A 22,394-nucleotide genomic window follows, 5' to 3' on the forward strand; every position below is an offset into this window, starting at 1 on the left:
CCATCTGAATTTCTTCTTTAGAGAACTGTCTATTCAGCTCCTCTGCCCATTTTTTAATTGGATTATTTGCTTTTTGTTGAGGTGCGTGAGCTCTTTATATATTTTGGACGTCAACCCTTTATCGGATCTGTCATTTATGAATATATTCTCTCATACTATAGGATACATTTTTGTTCTGTTGATGGTGTCCTTTGCTGTACAGAAGCTTTTCAGCTTGATATAGTTCCACTTGTTCATTTTTGCTTTTGTTTCTCTTGCCTGGGGAGATATATTCATGAAAAAGTTGCTCATATTTATGTCTAAGAGATTTTTGCCTATGTATTTTTCTAAGAGTTTTATGGTTTCATGACTTACATTCAGGTCTTTGATCCATTTTGAATTTTCTTTTGTGTATGGGGTTAGACAGTGATCCAGTTTCATTCTCTTACATGTAGCTGTCCAGTTTTGCCAGCACCATCTGTTGAAGAGACTGTCATTTTGCCATTGTATGTCCATGGCTCCTTTATTGTGTATTAATTGACTATATATGTTTGGGTTAATGTCTGGAGTCTGTATTCTGTTCCACTGGTCTGTGGCTCTGTTCTTGTGCCAGTACCAAATTGTCTTGATTACTGTGGCTTTGTAGTAGAGTTTGAAGTTGGGGAGCGAGATCCCCCCCCACTTTATTCTTCCTTCTCAGGATTGCTTTGGCTATTTGGGGTCTTTGGTGTTTCCATATGAATTTTTGAACTGTATGTTCCAGGTCATTGAAGAATGCTGTTGGTAATTTGATAGGGATTGCATCAAATCTGTATATTGCTTTGGGCAGGATGGCCATTTTGACAATATTAATTCTTCCAAGCCAAGAGCATGGGATGAGTTTCCATTTGTTGGTGTTCCTCTTTAATTTCTCTTAAGAGTGTCTTATAGTTTTCAGGGTATAGGTCTTTCACTTCCTTGGTTAGGTTTATTCCTAGGTATTTTATAGGAATGTTTTTTGAACTCCTTTTTTTGAGCAGAGACTCATAGTAGGGGGATAATATTCAAGGTGCTTGATAGGTTTATGAATTGTCTTTTAAGTGATGACCCATGTTCTTATTTTTAGTTTTTAATGTTTTCTGAGAGTACGATCTGCCATCCAGATACTGTTCCCTGTTTCATATCCTCTTTAGAAGAAAGTATTCTTGGTGCCCTTAGTCCTCCTCTTTCAACTAGTGAAGGAAGATCCTAATGCTTCCCTTGTTTATATGCTCAGATTCTCCCCGAAATGGATTGGGAGTCAGGGTGTGTGTGTCAAATGGCTCTGTGGACCCTAAAGAGAGCGATTGTGTAAATGTGGGCCCCTGGACGAGGTGGGGGACTGCAGACCACCACCTAGAGAAGAATCAAGCACAGAGCAGACAGCCACTCAATTACGTTGAATGAATGATTAAAAGAATCACATAATTCACAATTCTCAACCTTGACAATACTGACATTTTGGATTGGATAATTCCTTGTTGTTGGGGTGGGGGCTCCTGCACACTGTAAGATGTTCAGCATCCTTGGCCTCTACTCCCCAAATGCCTGTAGCATCCCCAGCCCAGATTGTGACAACACAGAATGTTGCCAGCCATTGCCAGATATCCCCTGAATGGACAAAATCACTGCCCCTTTTCCACCACTCACCCAATGCCTGGTGGAGAACTACTGATTTAAATCACTAAATGTGTTGAAAGAGTGATAGGGTTTTAAAAAATCAACAGAAAGTATTCCAGGTAACCTACTTACAGTAATTCATTCCTTTAATAGAATTTAATATTAGAAGAAAGCCCAGTAGATGGCTGAATCAAAATGGACCAAGGCTAGGTTTGCAGGATGCACTGAATACTCCATGAATGTGACAAATAAATGTACTTTATGGTCCTTGGAAGAAAATATCTATAGTTACAATACTGCAGTAGAGTAGTGCTTTTCTTGAATATGTTGGTGAATATCTTGTCTTGTTCAATATCACAGTGCTGCACAATTGTTGAGAAAACATAACCTGCCCATGTTAGCCCACCTATATGACACTTACCAGGATCAATATTGTGTGCACTGTTTTGATTTTGCATTAACAGGTTCAGGGGTGGTCAGCTTTTGTTTTTCCCATTTTCCATGGGGTCATAATTGCCAAAGCCTTGCTTTCAAGCCATGTGCAAGATACTGAGGAGAATAGGATTATAGAAAGAGACAAAGGGTAGAGGAGGATTTTTATAATTTTATCATGGTTTAAACACTAGTCCCTCTCTGTGAGGGCAGCAAATCCTTCTGAGTGGTTTGGTGTATAGCCAGTGTGTACAATAGCAGAGAAGGACTAGTAGTTTTCTCAAAAGTAGGGTTTTGTAACAGGGTGAAATAGCATTTAGAGATAGAATTTTTATTACACTTACAAATGCAAGCCGACTGCTCCAGAACAGCTTCCACATGGCCGTCCTAGCCATTCTCTTCCTTCCTTTCCCCTCCCCTCTTCCCTCCAAGATGGTAGCACCTGGTTGTCCTTGTCCGTCATCCTAGGCTGGAAAGAAGGGAGTTAAATGCGATCTCATTTTTCTCCTCTCTTTATAAGAAATGAATTTTTGCAATGGTGGCAGGCATAATCCATAGCATCAGTGTTCATTCAGTTTGCAGGAAATTACATTCTGCCCCTTTTCCTAGAGATGAAAAAAGTCTCCTAGATGAGGACCCTTGAAGGTGAGCGGGAGGCTGGGAACAAGATGGGAGCCTGAGCTAAGAAATGTGAGGATGGAGCACCTCAAGCTCAGGGTTGAGTGGATTCTTATAAAATGGGTGCAGTTTTCATGAGGTGCCCCATAGCTTAATATAAAGCATGTGGAAGATGTGAAGACTGGGAGAAGAGAAAAAAAAAGCCAGACATTGAGAGAGGGTGGCTTTAGGAAGACTGCCTTGGAGCCTGGTTCCAGAGGAACTATCAGGATATTGCTTAGGGAAGGGGAGGGAGAATGGTCACATGTACACCATGAAAGATAGTCATTGATTCAAAATAAACCTCATGGGTTAAATACTGGTTTGAGTTTCTTAAGAATGTGGAATGGAGCCTGGGAAGTCAGGTGGGGTTAAGGGTTGTGAAGGTGAGGTGAGGGGGCTCTCCATTTGTGAAATGCAAATTGTGTGAACTTTCAAAGATCCCGGTTGCCAAGTCTAATGCAATTTCTTTCATTCATGGTCACCATCGACATTATTCAAGCCTGAACATTTTCCTGCAGACCAAAAAAATAATTAGCTCTGACAACTGAAGTCAAATCAGACCTTTGGGAATGACCTAATTGTTCTTTCCTGAGGGCTAGACATTTTGGCATGCCCTTGGCCATGGCATCAGCCCTGGCAAATCTGGGAAGGCTCTGAGACTCTGGCTGTGGGTCCCTTCTTGCCACAGAAAGCACAAAGTACAGAGGGGTTTGGTGAGGTCGCAGCCCTGCCTGTTCATCTGCAATGCCCGCCATCCTGAGAATTTGTGAGTAAACACTGTCCAAATTCCTGCTGAATTCCTGCTGAAACAGTGAAATTCCTGTTCACTATTTTTATATTTGACTGCCTGCCTCCTCGTTGGCTGGAAATTTCTTCCAGCTGCTTGTAGATGGGTGGGATTTGACCAGCTCTTCCTTTTCCCCACCTCCATTTTTCTGGCAGCTGTTCAAGTTTTCAGGATGGTACTGGTGACAGTGATCAGCATAAGAGCTCCATTTCCACCCTGGTTATTTTTGGTAGGCATGCGCAATCCAGGGCCTCAACTTTGGTGCTGTGTGGTTTTGGGATATTAAGTAACCTTTTCCTGTGCAAGTTCAGCCGGGGGGGTGGGGGTGGGGGAGTCCCAACCTGTATCCATCCATCCGGCGTTTTCCTGTCTTTTTTTTCCTTGTTGAGAACTGTAGCTAATGCGTGGTGAACCTTCTCTCCAACATAGCCCTTTACTCCTAGTGAGAGGTGGCTCTAGAGAAGGCTGCACGTTTACTGAGCGTATATTGTTGGTTTTTCTCCCCCCAGATTGAAAACATAGATGCCTGCTTGCATTTCCTGGCTGCTAAGGGAATAAACATCCAGGGGCTGTCTGCAGAAGGTGAGTCACAGTGCTTGTCATGAATCTGCCTTTCCGTCGTTGGAAATGCCTGCCTGTTACTTATTGGTGACATTAATACAGTTCAGCCAAGGGGTGCTGGTGGCTTCTTCTGGCTTCGAGACTGCTCAGTTCTTGTCTAGACTTGAGGATGCCAAGTTTTTGACAACCTAAAGAATCACTCCAAGAATGCAGATTGAGCCATGCTGGCCATGTCTGCAGGACACTGAGGGAGTGGTGAGGATGGTGCTGCTTCTCTCTGAAAAGAATTTAAACAATGCTGATTGGATTCACCCGATGAGCAATTCAGTTAATTATCAAGCCAGACCTTATCTGGGAGAGAGAGAACATTTAACCACAGACCATATTTAAACTGTACAGTTCCCAGGGAAAAATGCCTAATCCTTATCTCTTCTATTAGAAGCAGCAGCAATTTTCCCAACCAAAGAAAAGCACCCGATTTATTAATGAGATGCTGCATTTTGACATCCTGATTAGTTTTTAATTAACTTCACTTTGGTGGCTAATTAACACATTAGCTTTTGCTGGTGGTTTGTTGTTCAGTTAGGTGTTGGTCTAGAGACGGCTTGTCCAAATTCTCAGCCCCCTCAAGCAACATTGCACCCTGGAACCTTTCACACTCCCTCCTGTTTGTAAATAATAAGCAGCTGCCAGCTCGAAAGCTGCTCTAGGTCCCAGCACCTTCCCCAAACTCATTAGACTGCACCGGCCTCCAGCTTTCCTGGAACAGGTAAAGCAGTTTTGGCTTCAGATGATACCACCTTTCCCTAGCGAGGTCACTTTTTGAAAAGATGCCTGTTAGCATCAGCTCCTATGGTCAGAGTAGGGAGGAAGGGAGCAATGAGGAGGGAAGCAGCCCAGTGGAGCAGGTAAGTTTGCCGATGAGATCCACGCACGGTCTGTTCCTCGCCTTTGCTTTGCTGTGCGAGGAAAGCCTGGTTTTCCTGGCTATACTTTTGAACTGTAGTCGCTTCTGGTCTTAGGGGCAGGTGGCCATTATTGGTGCCTCATGAGTGTGTCGTGTTTCTGAATGGGACCTCGAATATGCTGGGCCTGTCTCAGGTCAGGCACAGTCACATTTCTTCCAGGAGCAGCTGTCCAACGGGCAACCCTAATGCAGTCATGCTGCATCCACAGGTCTACACAGCAGCTGTTGGTGGTTAGATCTAATCCCAGCTCTGCAAGGAGGGTCCTTGGAGGATTCTCTTGTCCCGGGATGTGGCCCCTCCTGTGTGGGGTTAAGGTCTGAGCTGATGGCATGTGGAATGCACTTTGCTGGGGGCCTGGGGGTGGGCGGTTGTTGTAGGTGTTCCTGTGGATAGGTAGGGAAGTGCGAATTCCCATTCCAGGGAACACATTATGTCCTCCTGGTGGAGAGTTCTTGTGCTGGCTGGTAGGCAGCAGGCACACACTGATGTTTTCTGGGAGTGGTTGGATCCCAAGCCTGCAGCCCCATCAGGGTGTCAGCTGGGGCTTTCACAGAGTCATGCTCAGCAGAAAGGGCTCTCTGGGATGTGGGTTCTGTATATCAGCCTCATCCCATGTGGCCTGGAGGTGGCCCCTGGCCACTCTGCTGTCTGTCTACCTATTGTTCTGCTTTCGGCCTCTTTCCCTCCCACCCATCCTGCCCCATCCTCTCTGGACCTTAAGACATAGAAACACTACTCAGTAAATATTGTTAACTAAGTCTCTGCACATGCTGCTGACCGCAGACTCACTCTCGTGCTGCTCCCAGTACCTTGGTAGTCTTTTGTGAGATTTGACCAGCTCTTCCAGCTCACCCCCAGCTCACCCTCCGTATGCCATCCTCCGGCTTCAGGTGCCTCATTGTCCCCACACTGAGGTGGTCCTGGTGAGAGTGTAGACCTCAGCCTCATAATCCTGGATTATTCACCACAGAACCAACAGGAATGTTTGGGCTCCGTCTTCCACGTGCAGTTGGTGGGGCCGGCCTCCAGTCAGCTGGAAGCCCCCCACCGTACAGTCTCTCTCCAGCTCTTGGGCCAAGCAGCAGACCAGCCACGTTCTCTGCTAAGCAGACATCCACCTGGGGACTAGAATGCCAGCACCCCCACTTGGAGTTGTTGAGAGAGGCAAGGACCCCATCTTCTTGCTCCTTGGTGAGGGGAGGAAGTACCCTGTCCCTGTGACCATCAGACATCACCATCCTCCCCCGGTCACAGTGACTTCCTCTCATCTGCACCTCCTTCCTTGGGTGTTAGTGGGGTGGGGGATGCTGATGGTGTTGGCTGGTAATACTGATTCTGAACTAGTACAGTTTGTGGGAAGGTGACCTGCCCTATCTTTTATCAACTTCTTGAACTTAGAAAGCAAGGGTACTTAAAACCTTTTATCCTCAGATGGGCCTTATTCACAATATCAAGGTTATGGGAATTATCTCACTAGACATACTTTTAGATTATAGTAACAGAAACCATTTGAGGACCCAGGCATGTGTCAGTCACTGAGCTGAGCGCTGGGCACATTTTATGTTTTATTTAATCCCCACAGCAACCTTACAAGGTGGTATTCGTATTATCCCCATCAGACAGGTGAAACTAAGGTCCAAGAGATTGAGTTACATGTGGGAAAAGGGAAGCCCACAAGGTCAGCAGAGGGTATAAGCTGCTCACATGTGCTGATTCCAAGGCGTGGTGTTTCCTACTCTGTACCACTCTGGGCTTCTAGCCACCTGCATTAACTACTGGAAAAGCAGTACAGTGTTTAAAGAAATAATGATATAGTCTTAATGCTTTTTGTTTTCCTTTTGAGGAGGATTAAATACCCTGAGGCAACTCCTCTGATGGGGAAATAAAAAACCATCAGCCAGGCTGGAAAGCCCCATAGGCACACCTCCACCCTTTCCCAGTGACTAAAGCTGGGCTTGGAACCCAGAAGGGTGGCTGTATGCACCTGTCCTTGAAGCATTTCAGCAACTCAGACCCTGCCCCAGCCTGCCTGCCGGAGAGACCCAGTGAGCCTTTGTTCCAAGGCAGAGGCTGCAGGCCCAGGTGGGGCCCGTGGAAATGCTGCGGGTTTGGGGCACTCCCCCTGGACTAGGTCCTGCACCCTTTGTGTTCCCAAAGGTTGGACCCATCTCTTTGCTCTTGGGGACTTGTCAGGTCCTGTAAGCCTGGGCCTCACCCTGCCCTGGGTGATTTTCAAGATCCCTTCAGACCCTCCCCTACACACAGTCCACCTGTCACAACCTTCTGTACCTGCCCCTGTGAAGAAGGATGGCCTTTATCCCTGGGGGTTGTGAGAAATACCTGGCCGTGAGCCCATCCTCCTGTAATGGAGAAGTAGAGGTCTGGGGGTAAGGCGTATCCTATTTAGCTCAGCAAACATTTGCTGGGCTACACAGAGAGTTAAGTCAGCTGTATAAAGCTGTCCTTAAATCCAGTTACTAAGAGAGCTATGCTAGTGGTATGTACTGGATCAGTGGTGCCCAGAGCTCTGCCTGGGGGCAGTGATGTTTCTCCTGGGTTTTACAGGATGAGTTGGCATTCGCCGGACAAAAAAGGAAGATCAAGGGAAATCTGGCCAGGTAATGGGATGGAGGCGAAGGCCTATTTCTTTATCTGCCTTGCAGATTAGAGAAACAGAGGCAGGAAGATCCTTCCAAGTGCCTCCCGAGTGTATGTGTTTGAAGTGAAATTGGTCACTGATTTGATCAGCTCAGACCTGGTTTGCTGCCCTGCTGGCCAGAAACCTAGGTGACTCTCCTGTCATCCTGAGCCAGAGAGCAGGAGGTCTCTGGGCCTTCAGGATAAAAGCAGCAGGTGGGATGATTCCATTTCCTTCTACTGACACCCCTGAATTTGGCAGTGAGGGGATCATTTCTATCCCTCAGCTGGAGGAGCCTTGTAGCCTCTGTTCCACCACCCCACCACCACCCCAGCCTGCGTGCCACATCCCCTGTGGGCAGAGTCACTGCCAGGCCTAGAGAGCAGGACACAGAAGGGGCTGCGAGAAGGGGCTGGAAAGTTGTGTGGTGAATGTAGGTTATGTAGACGGCCCGTTGGGAGGAATAATGCCACAGAATCCACAGTTCTGAGTCAGTCGGGTGAGCCTTACACCACCAGAGCTCAAGGGACTGGAATAGGAATTCTGTGCCTCTGAGGTCTGAGGCAATCCTCCCTTTGGCTCTGAATCCCTTCTTCCCTGCAAAGCAGGTTTCTTTGTATTAGATTATTCCAGTATTTGTGCCTTTGTAAGCCAGGCCTGAGGTTTCTCTTAAATAATGTTGAAAGTGAATAACTCTATTTATCTTCCCCCTTTATGCCCAACATCGCCTGCAGCTCCTGTGCAGATTAGAGCCAGTCGTGAGGATAAAGAGCCCAGTCAGCCTGAGGAAATGAAGAGCCAAGGCAGCACTGAATTCCAGTGGCAGTAGGAATATGGCCTGTGTAGTTTGTTCTTCAGTTTACATGGGACCGGCCCCAAGGAGAGAAAGGAGAACAGGGTTCCCATCCTGGCTCGCTAGTGTCTCCTTGGACAAGTCAGTTTTCTCTAGGTCTGTGTTTTTTCTTTCTCCAAAAATTAAGTGGATGAAGGTAGTTGATCAGGTACAAAATCACATTCTTTTTTCCAAAGGCTTGGGAAATGTCATGAAGGAAACGTTTCTGTGGGCTGATGGCTTTTGTTTCTAGACTGCCTGTGGCACCAGCTTACCAGGCCTCGTGAGACAAAGACATATGCCATTTGGAAATATGGGAAGAACACAGTTCTAGCTATTTTGGACACTGTCTGTTCTAGACCACCCATGGCATACACTGTGTGGCTTCCAACCCCAAACAGCATCTACCACTCATGAGCTTTTGTGTTCTGAAAAGAAACCAGTCCAAATGTCCACCAGCTGGTGAATAGATAAATAAGATGTGGTACATCCATATAGTGGCTTGTTACTCTCCAATGTAAGGCAACAAATGAATGATATATGCTCTGACACGGGTGACCCTTAAATACATTATGCTAAGGGAAAGAAGCCAGATGCAAGAGACAACATATTGTGTGATTCCATTTCTATGGCATGTCCAGAACAGGCAAATCTGTAGAAACAGAAAGCAGATTAGAGGTTGCTTGGGAATGGGTTTGGGGTCTGAGTCCAGGTGAGCATGGGGACTCTTCAGGGTGATGGAAATTTTCTAAAACTAAGTGAATTGACGAAAAATCATTGCATACTTTTATGGATGCAAATTATACCTCAATAAAGCTGTTTTAAAAAAAACAGATCGCCGTTGAGTTTTCTCTAACACACAATTATTCGTGGTTGATTTCCTTCTTGTCACTCATGACTGTGGCATAGCAGAGAGGAGCAGCTGCTTAGGCCTTCTGTAGGTGAAGAGCCCTGTGGTGAGTTCTGAGGAGGCTGCTGGTAAATTGACCATGTTTTCTGAACCAAAAAGGGAAGTACAGAGTCAGGCAGTGTCCTAGGTGCTTTGCACTCATTTTCTTGTTTGTCACTGAATTCTCGTAACAAACTTGTGGGAACGATGCAGCAAGGCATATGCCCGTTTTAAAGAAGAAAACCGAGGCTCAGAGAGGTTGAGTCTTGTGAAAACTCAGAGTCTATAAATGATGGACCATTGTAATTCAAACTCAGGTTCTCTGGCTCTAAATATCAGTGATCTTTATAATAAAAATGCTGCCTGGTATGAGAAACTGTATTTATGGGAACACTGTGCTCTTTGACAGGTAAGATGTTTCAGGGAATAATGCTAAGTTACGGACACTGACTTAGCAATCAGAGTAGGCAGAGAATATGGCAGCTGCCTCCATTTGTCTATCTTGGTTTGGGCTGGCAGGTTAGCGTGCTGACGCTGGACATCCCTGCTGCTTGTCCGGGACAACCCCTGAGCCCCAGGCATGCTGAATTGTTAGTTCCTCCCTTTGTTTTTCTTATGTGGTTTAAAGGAAGTATTATGGAATGTTTGGCACATTCCATAATAAAAGAAAACTTACAGAAGAAGAATAAAGCATAGTTATATGCCCACCAGCTAGCTTAATAAATGAAACATCATCTGGGATGCTTTTAAATTTGCCACACATGATGGGTGTACAAGTAAGTCAAGTGACACAGCGTTGGGAGACCAGGCTTTGAGCTGGAAAAAATCTAGATTCAAATCTCAGCTCCAGCATTTATTACCTTGGAGAAGTCATAAAACCTTTCTGAGCCTCTTGTTTCTCCTTAAATAAAAGAGGAATACTACTGCTCATTTCCCAGCTTGTAGGGACTGATGAGACTGTGCATGTAAAGAGCTTAATCTGATACATATTAATTAGTAGCTCTTGTTATATTCTCTGTAACCTGATAATTGTAAAAGGCACTAAAACTAAGTCTTAGATAGATTTCATCTATCCCCAGATTAGCTCTACTTTCTTCCTCCAGTGAATTCCATTTTGAGGGGAAGTTGTCCATTTTCCCAAGTTGCTTCATAGGTGCTAACCTGCATGCCAGCTCTGGACTCTGCCCAACTCCTGTCAGTGTCCAGCTGGGTGACCACAGATGGGTCATTTCACCCTCTATTTTCCCATGAGTAAACTGAGGAGCCCACTGAATCAGACAGTGCCACCCTCACACTCTGTGACAGATCCCCAGAAGCAGAAGTGGAGTGAGCCCCAGGTGTGCAGCTGCTCTGCTTTCCTGAGGGTGGAGAAGGGTTAAAGCTGAACTTCTCAAAGAAACCAGAGGCTTGGCTGCCCCCTCGGAACCTTCCCTGCTCCCTGCATTGCACGCCATGCTTTATAAGCATCCTCGTGTGTCCAGGTCAGTCCTGGCTTACACTTGTTATCCTGACATAATTAAAGCCTCCCTTCTTTCACTCTCAAAAGTATCACGGCTTCCATGATAAATGACAAGGTCACCAGAGTAAAAGCTGTCATTTTTAAGGTCTGAAGCTGGACCTGTCTGGGAATCTCATACAGGATTCTGGGCTACACTTGTCACTAGGGACCAAGACCAGTGAAGGACTTCACTTTTTACAGTGTGTGTTGTACATGCTCTCATTGGATCTGCAGAACAACCTTGTGTGATGGGGCAGCTATGTCAATATTGCCATTGAGCCCAGAGAGATTAAGTGACCTGCCCAGGGTTGCACAGCTAGTAGGTGTTGGGTACAGACTGGAACTCACGGTTTAGGTTTTCCAAAAGCTCTGTATCCTGTCAGTGTTGCCTCGCAGTCAGAACCTGCTAGCTCCCCAAGCAGGGAGTATGGGCTGGATTCTAGGAGTTATGTTGTCAGTTTCTACATATCCTGGAGAGGGGGAGGTTCCAACAGGAAGTGATTCGGTCTGGCTTAAATCAGCAGATGACCCCTAGGACACTGGCCAGCTTGCAGGGAGTAAGCCTTCTTTCTGAGGGGACCCCATTCATACCTTATGCCCCTCAGCCAGTCCCTGGAGGAAACCCTTGTGCCTTCACCAGCAGTCTCTTGCCCAGCCTGGGGCTGACATGTAGGTGTGCATTATCCACACAGGCCATGCTTCCCTTCCTCCGACCGCACTCCCTCTAACCCCCTTGGCAGCACAGGAAAAGAAAGGCAGCTGAAGGTTGAAGTAAAGCAGAGGGAGGCTCCAAGGTTCCTTCCCTGGCCCTCATGCTGGTTGGCCCTGTAACCTCGCACCCATGGGCAGTTCAGACCCGGGCCATTCTGCCTGGTGTTGGAAGAACTGCAGGAGAGGAGAGAGAGTTCCCCCAGGAGAAATACTCTCTGATCTATAGCTTCTGCCTGTGAATAAATATTTTATTCCTTCTCCTCAGCTCTTTATGCATGCCTTGGGGCAAATGCATTTGCACGTCTGAAAAATTCTGTCTGGAGTTAAAGTTTTCTTATCCCTCCTCTGCTCTACTTTATTTATTTTTATTTATTTTTATTTTGGTATCATTAATATACAATCACATGAGCAACATTGTGGTCACTAGATTCCCCCACTTACCAAGTCCCCACCACATACCCCATTATAGTCACTGTCCATCAGTGTAGTAAGATGCTATAGAGTTGCTACTTGTCTTCTCTGTGTTGTACTGCCTTCCCCGTGCCCCCTCCAGCCCTGCCCAATGTTATGTGTGCTAATCATAATGCCCCTTATTCCCCTTCGCCCTCTCTTCCCACCCATCCTCCCCAGTCCCTTTCCCTTTGGTAACTGTTAGTCCATTCTTGGGTTCTGTGAGTCTGCTGCTGTTTTGTTCCTTCAGTTTTTGCTTTGTTCTTATACTCCACAGATGAGTGAAATAAATCATTTGGTACTTGTCTTTCTCCACCTGGCTTATTTCACTGAGCATAATACCCTCCAGCTCCATCCATGTTGTTGCAAAGGGTAGGATTTGTTTTCTTCTTATGGCTGAATAATATTCCATTGTGTATATGTACCACATCTTCTTTATCCATTCGTCTACTTATGGACACTTAGGTTGCTTCCATTTCTTGGCTATTGTAAATAGTGCTGTGATAAACATAGGGATGCATCTGTCTTTTTCAAACTGGGATACTGCATTCTTAGGGTAAATTCCTAGGAGTATAATTCCTGGGTCAAATGGTATTTCTATTTTTAGTTTTTTGAGGAGCCTCCATACTGCTTTCCGCAATGGTTGAACTAGTTTGCATTCCCACCAGCACTGTAGGAGGGTTCCCCTTTCTCCGCATCCTCGCCAGCATTTGTTGTTCCTAGTCTTTTCTCTGTTGGCCATCCTAACTGGTGTGAGGTGATATCTCATTGTGGTTTTAATTTGCATTTCTCTGATAATTAGCAATGTGGAGCATCTTTTCATTTGCCTGTTGGCCATCTGAATTTCTTCTTTGGAGAAGTGTCGGTTCATATCCTCTGCCCACTTTTTAATACAGTTATTTGCTTTTTGGGTGTTGAGGCATATAAGTTTCTAATTTCTTTTTAATGTATAAGAATTTTTGCCTAAGTGCTTTATGCAAGCAAGTCTTATAGCCTATTCCCACACCCATCCCAAATTAAAGTTATTTATTCCATGGAGAAGAGAGACACAGGGCCATGTATTTGAGGGAAGGACGATTGAGTAAAGCAATGCAAGGGTTTTGGAATGGGGCAGCAGGGACTTGGCATGCTCAGCAGGGCTTGAAGCATAAGTCGCAGACTTGGCTGAGCCACGTGGAGAACAGTGAGTCTCCCCTGGGGCTCTGCCCTGATTGGTCGCTTTGCCTTAGAACAAGCACAGTCTTGCTTCGGACTCTTACTTTTTTTGGTTGTGCCCTTACTGAGAATTTCCTCCTGGCACTTGCCAGACAACCAGTTGCAACTTGCCTCATGTATCAGCTCTTATCCTAGTGGGGAGAATAAGCTAATTTCCTTGTGGTTTAGAGCTGACTTTAATTGACTATGATACCAATGACATGTTGAGGAAATCTGTCGTGTCCTAGAGGAATTAAGCTGGTCTGAGGGCCGAAGAGCCCACCAAGCAAGAGCAGAAAGGATGCCTCCTCTAACAAGACTCTTTGCCCTGTCTTGCAGAGATCAGGAACGGGAACCTCAAGGCCATCCTCGGCCTGTTCTTCAGCCTGTCCCGGTACAAACAGCAACAGCAGCCCCAGAAGCAGCCCCTCTGCTCGCCGCCTGTGCCCTCAGCACCCCTACACCAGGCTGGCACTCCACAGGGGCCAGCTGCACCCCAGGCCCCGTGCCAGCCGCCCCAGCCAACACCACAGCAGCAGGCAAAAGCACAAGCTGACATGCAGTCCAGGTGGGGGCTCCTTGCCAACTGATAACTCTGTTTTTCAGGCCTCCTCCTCCACGCCAACCAGAGTCTAGCCTTCACTGAATGTGCTTTCCATTCGTGCTTCCTTAGTACCGAGAACTGGTGGTTAGTGAAGCATTTGCATGACCCTGGAATGGATGGCGTTAGAGCTGCGTCATGTGCCTGGCAGAGATGTGTACTTTTAGAGGTCAGAGTGGCCAGCAGCCAGAGCTAATTAGCTGCTCCTGCCTTAACTCTGGCCTATTACATGCACGCTCTCAGGCAATAAACAGCCCCTAAAATAGACTTCAAACTTCTTTTTCATGTGTGCCCACAAGCTGGGTGTTCAGTGTTATATGTGCAAGCAATTTATCTTAGTAGAGGCAAGATTTCTCTTCCAGCAAATGCCTCTGTTTTGCCAGAAGAGAACCATCAAGAGCACACAAGAAAGATGGCAAGTGGTTCTTAGCAGGAGAATAGGCAGCCACCTCCTTGAGTGGGCCAGCATGCCCTGATGGCAATGGGGTTGGTAGCTGTGCTAGCTGTGGTCATCTGCCTTGTAGTATTAGGGCCTGACTTTATTGATGTCCCCAGAGGGATTGATGCTGGCCAGGGGGACTCAGCATAGAACGACATGCAAGCAGAATGCCAGGGTAGTCACTGTCTATGGTGTTACAACAGGAATAATTGTATTCCTAAACATCTCTGCAAAAAGATCACCTTGGAAAACACTTGTTTTAATGGCAGAAGAAAAAGATATGGGTTAGGAACTAGAAATTTTTTGACTCATGGTAAAATTCTAGAGCAAAGTCCACAGTGATTGTTTTTTGAGCAATAAATCTTTACCTATCAATTCTAAATGTCACTGACTAAAATGACTGCCTGATTTCATTTAATGCATGCTAAAGAATAATGGCTTTTCCTTTCCAGTTGCTGAGCACCAGCATTAGTAACCATAGGGCTTCTCTCACACTTCTCTACCCATAGTAGCCCATTGCAGTTGGCCAAAAGATGAGCAGATGCCTCATAGATGGTTATAGTTTTTTTCTTTCCATGAGAATTGCTCTTTCCCAACTGAAATGGTGTTAAAACCAGCAGTGATGGATGTCAGATCCCCTAATTAATTATGTAATTATATCCAGTTCACATTACGGAAATGTGTGGGCTAGCAAAGATGCCTGGATTAACTATGAGAAATAGACAGTCTTTCAGCCTCTGCACCCTTGCCCTGAAAAACCAACTGAATGGAAACATTCTCTGATCAGAGGTGTCTGATGGACCTGGATAGCTGAATGATCAGGATATCATTTCCCCCACTGCCTTCTTCACAGTGCTTATTCCCTGGATGGTAACTTGTTAGGGGGAGGGTTCAATGTGTGTGTGGTGGGGGAAGATTGAGAAATAATCTGGGTTAAATTGTTAAAGCGGTTATTGCAGGTCTACTCAGATGCTTGAATCTGCCAATACACATTTATTTAGTTAGTGTGAATGCCTCATGTGTGCCAGGCACATTCCTCTGCATTTGGAGTCGGGGGTAAATGAGATGGCCAAAGGGTGCTGTCTACATTCTAATGGAGGAACCAGGGAAATGTCAGATAGTGTTATTATAAGATGATGAGATTCAGAAGGATTAGGTCAAATAACTTAAGTTGGGTTGATAGGAAGTTCTGAGGACATGACACCAAAGTGGTTATACGAATGACAGGAACTAGCTATGCAGAGCTCAGGTATGGAATAGATCGACCATAGTGAGCAGCTGGTGCAGAGGCCCTGTGGTGTAAAAGTAAGCTTGGCAGGTTGGAGGAGCATAAAGAAGGCTAGTGTGGCTGGAGCTCAGTGGATGAGGGGAGTTGGGAAATGATAAGGCAGCTTGTAAACAAGGCTGCCACCTTTACATGGGTGATGGTGTGATTGATGGCCCTGAGGTAAACTGGGTAGAGACTTTATTCCATTCTAACGGTGACAGGAAACCATGGGTGGATCTTGAATAGAAGAGAGATTTGATTTGATTTATAATTTTTTTTTTTAATGTTAGCTTGTTTCTAGAGAGTAAGACTATGAAAGAGTTAAGAATGGAAGGGAGGACTCAAGTTAAGAGTCCTCTAGATGCTAGTGGCTTGGATCAAGGTGGCAGAGCAGATACAGGGCTGGTCCAGTTCAGGATAGTTTGGAGGCTGATCCAACAGGATTACAAATAGATTGACTCTCTGGAATGAGGAAGAGAAGAATCGCAAATGAGCCTGGATCTCTGGCTTGCGTGGTGAGGTAAGGGGTGGTGTTCATTGAGGTGAGGGAGCCTCACCGTGCACGGTGGATCTTCAGAAGGAGGCATAGGAAGCCTTTCTTAAGCTTAGTTACAGAACTCTTCTTATTTTATATAGGTTGTCTCACTGCATAGGGCTCTGAGGAGCATGTGCTAAGAAACATTAGCTTGTGGCACTGAGCTATGCTAGCCTGAGGCACCCATTTCCAAGGGAGGCATTTGTTTTCATAAAAGAGCCAGATGTTCCAGTCAGGACACTCATCTCCCAGTAAGAAAAAAAAAAAAACAGCCTACTGTTAAGTGCTTTACCTAAAAAAGGGCCAAATTCAGGCCAGGTTTTTATATCCATTTACTCCCAAGTGGCTCCTGACACCATGGCATGTGGCAATGTGCACTGGGCTTTAAAGTTAGTCCTCACGCATCCTCCGTCTGGCCCAGGCTGGGCTATTGCTTGCAGATGACTGGTTTCATCCATTATATACCGATACTTTCTAATTTTACTTCCAGAGGATAAACTTATTCTCAAGTTCTAGGGATAGGATATCCTGTGCTGACACTCTGGCTATAAACTTAAGTAAAATTACCTCACTGGCTCAGTTCCATTGTATTCTGTCCTGAATTCTGTCTTATAGACAGACATAGCGCAAGTCCCAAGGGTAATGGTTCAGACCCTTGATCATCAGCGTGAAATGTTGATGCAAACCCCAAATGCCAGCTTTGTTTCAGTCCTGTGTTAGCACCCTGCCACATACAAACATGGCTGAATACTGTACCTCTTGGGATAACAAATACTGAAATTTGGGAGCTTTTCCATGAAGTTTGTTAATAAAGGAGTCGTGGAAGATGACAAAGGAAACTCATTGCCATGAAGGAATCTGAGCAACTCCTGTATGATGGCCAAAAGCAACTCCATTTTACCCCTTCACTTCAGCACGTCTCATGAATCTACGTGGTGGCAAGAATTTGATTCACATTTCATGTCATAAAGTTCCTCACCAGTCTAGTGTCCAGAAGAGGAGCATAGTCCCCAAGACTTGCTTCCTCTCCATCTGTGACTACCTTACATATTACCAATATTTAGCTGTTTAGGAAAGATCCAGAAAGTTGTTTCTGGGTCACCTTTATGAGGCAGTTGTCTGAAAAGTCCCTGGTAGAACAAGCACATGAGCTAGAAGCATGTAAACACCTTAGAAAGGTATGAAGTTTGTTTACTTGTTGGGGACCGCTCGCTTTCGTGTCTTACTGTGTGGGAAGAAGGCCTTACAGTGATTGGTAGCATAGAAGATACTTGGTGTTTAAAAAAGAAAGGAAGGAACAAAAGAAATCACAAAAGTTCTTGGATAATCTTGACAGCAGTATCTTCACACTGGGGTTTTGTCAAGTCAGAAAAGTTAGAAGAAGGCTGTATATTGTGGAAAAAGTGGGCAGAGAGGAAACCAGGCGCATTCCCATTGTTCTAAGGCTTCTATTATTTGTGCTTCTAATATCTCTTCTCTCCCTTCACTCATCTCTTCCGCTCTTTTCTTCCCTGTCATGCAGTGCATCATCCCAGGACTCACCTCAAAGCAAAATCATCCGCTTCACTCTGGGTCAGAAAAAGATCTCTAGGTTAGACTTTCACTGTGTCCTGCAAAGCATGGTTTCCACCTTGTCAATTGTTTTCTCTCTGTTTTGGCTAAGTTTCCTTTTGGTCCCTCTCCCCATTTCCTGTTTGCAGTTTGAGAAATCCAAACCTGTGTTGGCTAATGACCCAATGCTGGAGAGTTTTGGGAGTGGCCATGAGGTTGTTGAAAAGTGTGTGTGTGTGTGTGTGTGTGTGTAAGAGACAGAGTGAAACTGAAATGCAGGTGTACCTGTTTCTGGATTTTGGCTTTGTTTGCTTGATCATCAAAAAGTCCCTTGTGATGTGGGGAGAGGTAAGTTTCTAGCTGGCTTTTGTGGTGGTTTCATGATGAATTTGACTCCCCACTCTGTCCTTGCCCTGATCCCACCTCACCTGCATCTTTTTTACGTGTGTTGTGTTTTTGTTGGTGTTAAAATTACTAATGTGGGGTTAGTTTTCTCTTGAGTTAGGGAGACCTGTAGCATTAAATCCACTTGTCAGAGGAGGCAAAGCAACAAGGCAGCTGTGTCTGTTTTCACTTTGGGGTGCTCTTACAAACCATGAAGAGATGGCCTCGGTTTCCTGAAAATAAAAATTAGTCTCGCTCGCTAACTAGTTCTCTGGACACAGAGTTTTGGCGTCTTCTGCATCCTGTAGGTCCCATTCCAGGGTAGGGCCAAGGCCAGTTACATCCCTGTATCTGCTGTTATTCTAAAGGTATGGATAGCTCACATTTGCTATCTGAAGGCTTATTCCCCAATCTGAGTGCATTATCTTATTTAATCCTCACTTCAGTCTTTATGTGGTAGGTCATGGTTATCCCCATTTTACAGTTGAGGAAACTGAAATTTTAGGAAGTTAGATGAGTTACCCAAGGTAACTTTGTACTTCCACACAGAAAGGGGAAAGCCAGGTGGTCTGACCTTAGGACGCTCACTTTAACCACTTTGTTCCACTGCTTCTTCGATCCCTTCCTCCTTGAATCCTGACATTTATGTGCACGTTGAAGCTGATTTTTAACATTACACATTTCAGCCACTGTTCTCAGCCTTTTGCCTCCTGTTGCCCTGGGAGCATCCTAACAGAACTTGATGCTAGGGTGGGATCTCCTCATTATGACAGAATTTGTTTTTCACTTCATTGTCATGTAAAGCTGAAGGGACGTCCACGTCCTCTTGCTACCCTGCTCTCAGGATCCAGGTGCCTTTTCTAACCAGAGTTTCCTTTTCTGAAAAGCTTACACATGGGAGACCCATCCAGGCTCTTCCTGGCTGCAGGGGAGAAGCCACAGGGCAGTTGTTTCTCTGTGAAACAAGTCAGCATGTTACACAGACTTGGTTCCAGGGGACAAGAGGGAACCTGCATTTGTCACTGTTTCTTGCAGCCATGTGTCTTAGTTCAGACTACTGTAACAGATCACCATAGACTGGGTTACTTAAAACAGCAGAAATTTATTTCTGACAGTGCAGGAGGCTAGCAAGTCTGCCATCAGGGTGCCAACATGGTCGGGCTTTAATGAGGGCCCTTTTCCTGGCTTCCAGATGGCTGTGTTCTTGCTGTGTCTCATGAAGGAAGAGAGCCAAGAGAAGAAACCAGCTCTCTCCAGTCTCTTATAAAGCATGCATCCCATCACAGGGGCTCCAACTTCATGAGCTGATTCTCTCCCAAAGGCTCCATCTCCAGACACCATCCCATTGAGGATTAGGGTTACAATAGATGAATTTGGGGGTGGGGACAAACAGGTAGTTCCATAGCACTGTGCTGGAGTGACTGTTTTCCCTGACATCACAAAGGCCAAGTCAGACACCTCCTGTACTGGCAAACTGGGTCCCTAGTTTTCGAGTGTCTTGCAAGTATCTATATATAGGAATTCACCTCCAAATGAGGTAAACTGAGGCAAGCTTAAATTACCAGAAACTAAATTTATTCATGAATAGCCAAGGAATTACCATTTGGAAAATGCATGTTGTACCAAGCTTCAGGTGAGTCCATTGAGGTTTGGGGGCAGGTTCAATTTATGAGCCAGCAGTGCAAGGAGGGGGAAGTCCTGCCAGAGTCCAGGCACTGAGTTCACCAGCTTGAGGCTGGGGAGATTCCTGGTGGATGTTCATTGGTCAGGAGATAGGTCTCCATCTCTGTAAACCAGACATTTACAGGAAAGCAAGTCTCAGTTCTTAACTTCTGTTCTCCTGAGGGTGCATGTATGAGAATCTCCATTTCCAATCCTCTGGTTCCATTTTAGATTGAAATCCTGTCACATAGGAAAGGAAAAGAGAGGAAAGAGGTGAGCTGGGAGGAAACTTGAAATCTAGTGTGTGTTCCCACTATGTGCTCGGTTCTGGAAGATAAAGAAAACGGGAGCTAGCTGGGAAAATACCTAATTGACAGCACATGCCCATCCAGAGAATGACTTGTTATCAGTCCCAGATGACGGAAAGAGCCAGTGGGAGTGGAGGCAGCCCTGAAGGATGAGGGTGTGTCTGCCCCTCTCCTGAGGGTGTGCTGGATGCAGGGCTTCCAAGCTGACCAAAAGCCAAGGCCTGGCTTTCCTCCAGGGTCATAGCCCTCACCTAGAGTTTCTGCATTTTGTGTCTGATGAGGCCAGTAAAAGGAAATTCTTGGTTTCCTTGTATGCCTACTCGCCTTCTGTACCCCACTTCCCTACCCAAGCCTTGAGCAATCCCGATAAACATTTTAGCTGATCCACACAGCTCTAAGTGTAGCAGTAAAGTTTGGTTGCCCGAAGAAACAGCCTTACCCCGTCTGGGTGAGTAGGACAACTCCCAGAGCTCTGGAAATAGGTCTCTTATTCGAGTGTAAAGGTTATTTGAACACCTGCCAGAGTGTAACACCTTGAGAGGCACCAGAGATATTGAGCAGGGAAGGAAGCCTTACCCTTGAATCTGGATGTGGGGAAAGGGCTTATGGAAAAAAGAATTGGCACAGGGATGAAGGATGTCCATGAATTTCTGCTTTTGACCCCTATTATTGTCCCTGGCATTTGTGCTGACCCCAGGTATTTAGGCTCATTCTACCTGCAGGAGACAGAGAAGCTTAGTGGTCAAGAGTGCAGCTTTGCAGGAAGACCTAGAGAGAGCCCGTCTTCACCACTCATGGTGTTACCTAGACAAATTGTTTTCCATGAGCCTGGGTTTCCTTATTGCCTCCCTCACTGTTAGGTGGATTAACGTCATTCCCCCTCCTCTATACCTGACCTGCAGTCGGTGCACTGAAACTAGCCGAAGGTGGTGGACTATTGGGTCAATCTTCACCAGCTAGGGCAACCGGGTCGCCTCCAGCAAATCCCACAGGGTTGATCTCTGTAGACCATCTTGTGGAATCAGTGGAGCTAGTAGGTTGGTCCTCTCTGCCCCGCTGCTGAAAAGCAGATGCCATGGAGATGAGAGATTTCACATTTAATCATCTTGTCTGGCAAAAAGCATTTCCGATCACCACCCCAGCCACCCGAGGTCCTGAGCATGTGCACACAAGCTGCCATCCTTGGGAGGGCCATCCTCTCCCAGCCTTTGAAGTGGTTTTGGGAGAAGAACAGCTTTCTTCCCATCAGCACGTACAGTGTGTGGAGCCAGACGTGCTGACAGGTTACGTGGCAGGGATGACAGTGTACCGCCCTTCCTGCTTGGATCTGCACATGTTGGAGAAATTGACCATGGCTCCAATAGCAGCAGGATTTTTCTTCTGCCTCTTAGTTATACCACTTCCCTTAAACTTATTTTTTAAAAAAGCAACATGTGTATGTTTCAAAGAACCCATCTGTGTCCTCTGTTATTTTGTAACTGTGGTCGGACATGGAATGATCACGAGACGTGGATTTCCTCTTGCAAAAGAGCTGTTGGAAGCCTCTGGCACTATAAATGAGGCAGAGTTGACTTGCCATGCTCTCCTCTCACTGCTTCTCTTGGGTGAGGCGGATACCATGGGCAGCATCTGTTGTGGTACCTGCAGCTGTTCCCCAGGACCATGGTGCAGCTCTTCAGAGAGATTTTGTGCGGACAGCAGCTCTTTCCCAGATGGGGTTTGTAGAAGCTCTGATGCACAAAGATGTTAACAATAATGAACTTCAGAATGTTAGCCAGAGGCCTGGGGTCTGTGTCACTGTAAACTAGAAGGTACTCTGCTCCCAGCCTCCATATTAATGCCTCACAGCTGGAGAGCAGGACAAAGTCAGAGATTCATACTGTGACATACAAGGCCCTCCCTACTTTGGCCCTGCCTGCTTCTCCAACCTCATTTCCTCCCACTCTGTCCCCAAGCCCCAGCACACACCTGCCCTGCCCTTCCTCTGCACCATTGTCCAGGCTTCGCTCTGCATGACACCTCTACCTCTAAGCACAATGCCCTGTCTTCTTGCCCTCCATTCACTTTCCCATTCCATGTGCCACATCTTGCTCTGGATTGCTTTTATTTGGAAACTTCCCTGACCATCCCCCTAAACTTCAAGGTGATATTCTCCTCCTTTGAATTACTTCTAACCCTTGCATTTTTTAAATCAATATGTGTGTAATTTAGATGTCAGCTGGGGTCAGTCAGTCCTTTAAGATCTAGATAAGATTGAACTAGAATCCTGTCCTAGGCTGTTCTGGCTGCCTTAGCAAAATAGCACAGACTGAGTGGCTAATCAATAACAGAAATTTATTGCTCCATTCTGGAGGCTGGAAGTCCAAGATCAGGATACCAGCATGTTGAGGTTCTGGTGAGAGCCCTCCTC

At 45.9% G+C, this 22,394-nt stretch overlaps 1 protein-coding gene across 9 annotated transcripts in view; it reads left to right on the forward strand.

Annotated features, from left to right (window-relative positions):
• Nucleotides 1–22,394, forward strand: part of NAV2 (neuron navigator 2) — a 685,764-nt gene that overhangs the window by 459,379 nt on the left and 203,991 nt on the right. For 8 of the 9 annotated variants that reach the window (XR_008999256.1, XM_057507467.1, XM_036920166.2 and 5 more), the window contains 3 exons: nt 4,006–4,078; nt 13,577–13,805; nt 17,602–17,670. Coding sequence is in view for 8 of the 9 variants with exons in the window: in XM_057507467.1 (XP_057363450.1) it covers nt 4,006–4,078; nt 13,577–13,805; nt 17,602–17,670 (371 nt within the window). In the remaining variant the exon portion in view is untranslated. The remainder of the gene's footprint in view (nt 1–4,005; nt 4,079–13,576; nt 13,806–17,601; nt 17,671–22,394) is intronic. The other variant, XM_036920170.2, reaches the window with a different exon arrangement.

This window comes from Manis pentadactyla, chromosome 9, assembly GCF_030020395.1.
Source record: "Manis pentadactyla isolate mManPen7 chromosome 9, mManPen7.hap1, whole genome shotgun sequence".
NCBI classification, from domain to species: domain Eukaryota; kingdom Metazoa; phylum Chordata; class Mammalia; order Pholidota; family Manidae; genus Manis; species Manis pentadactyla.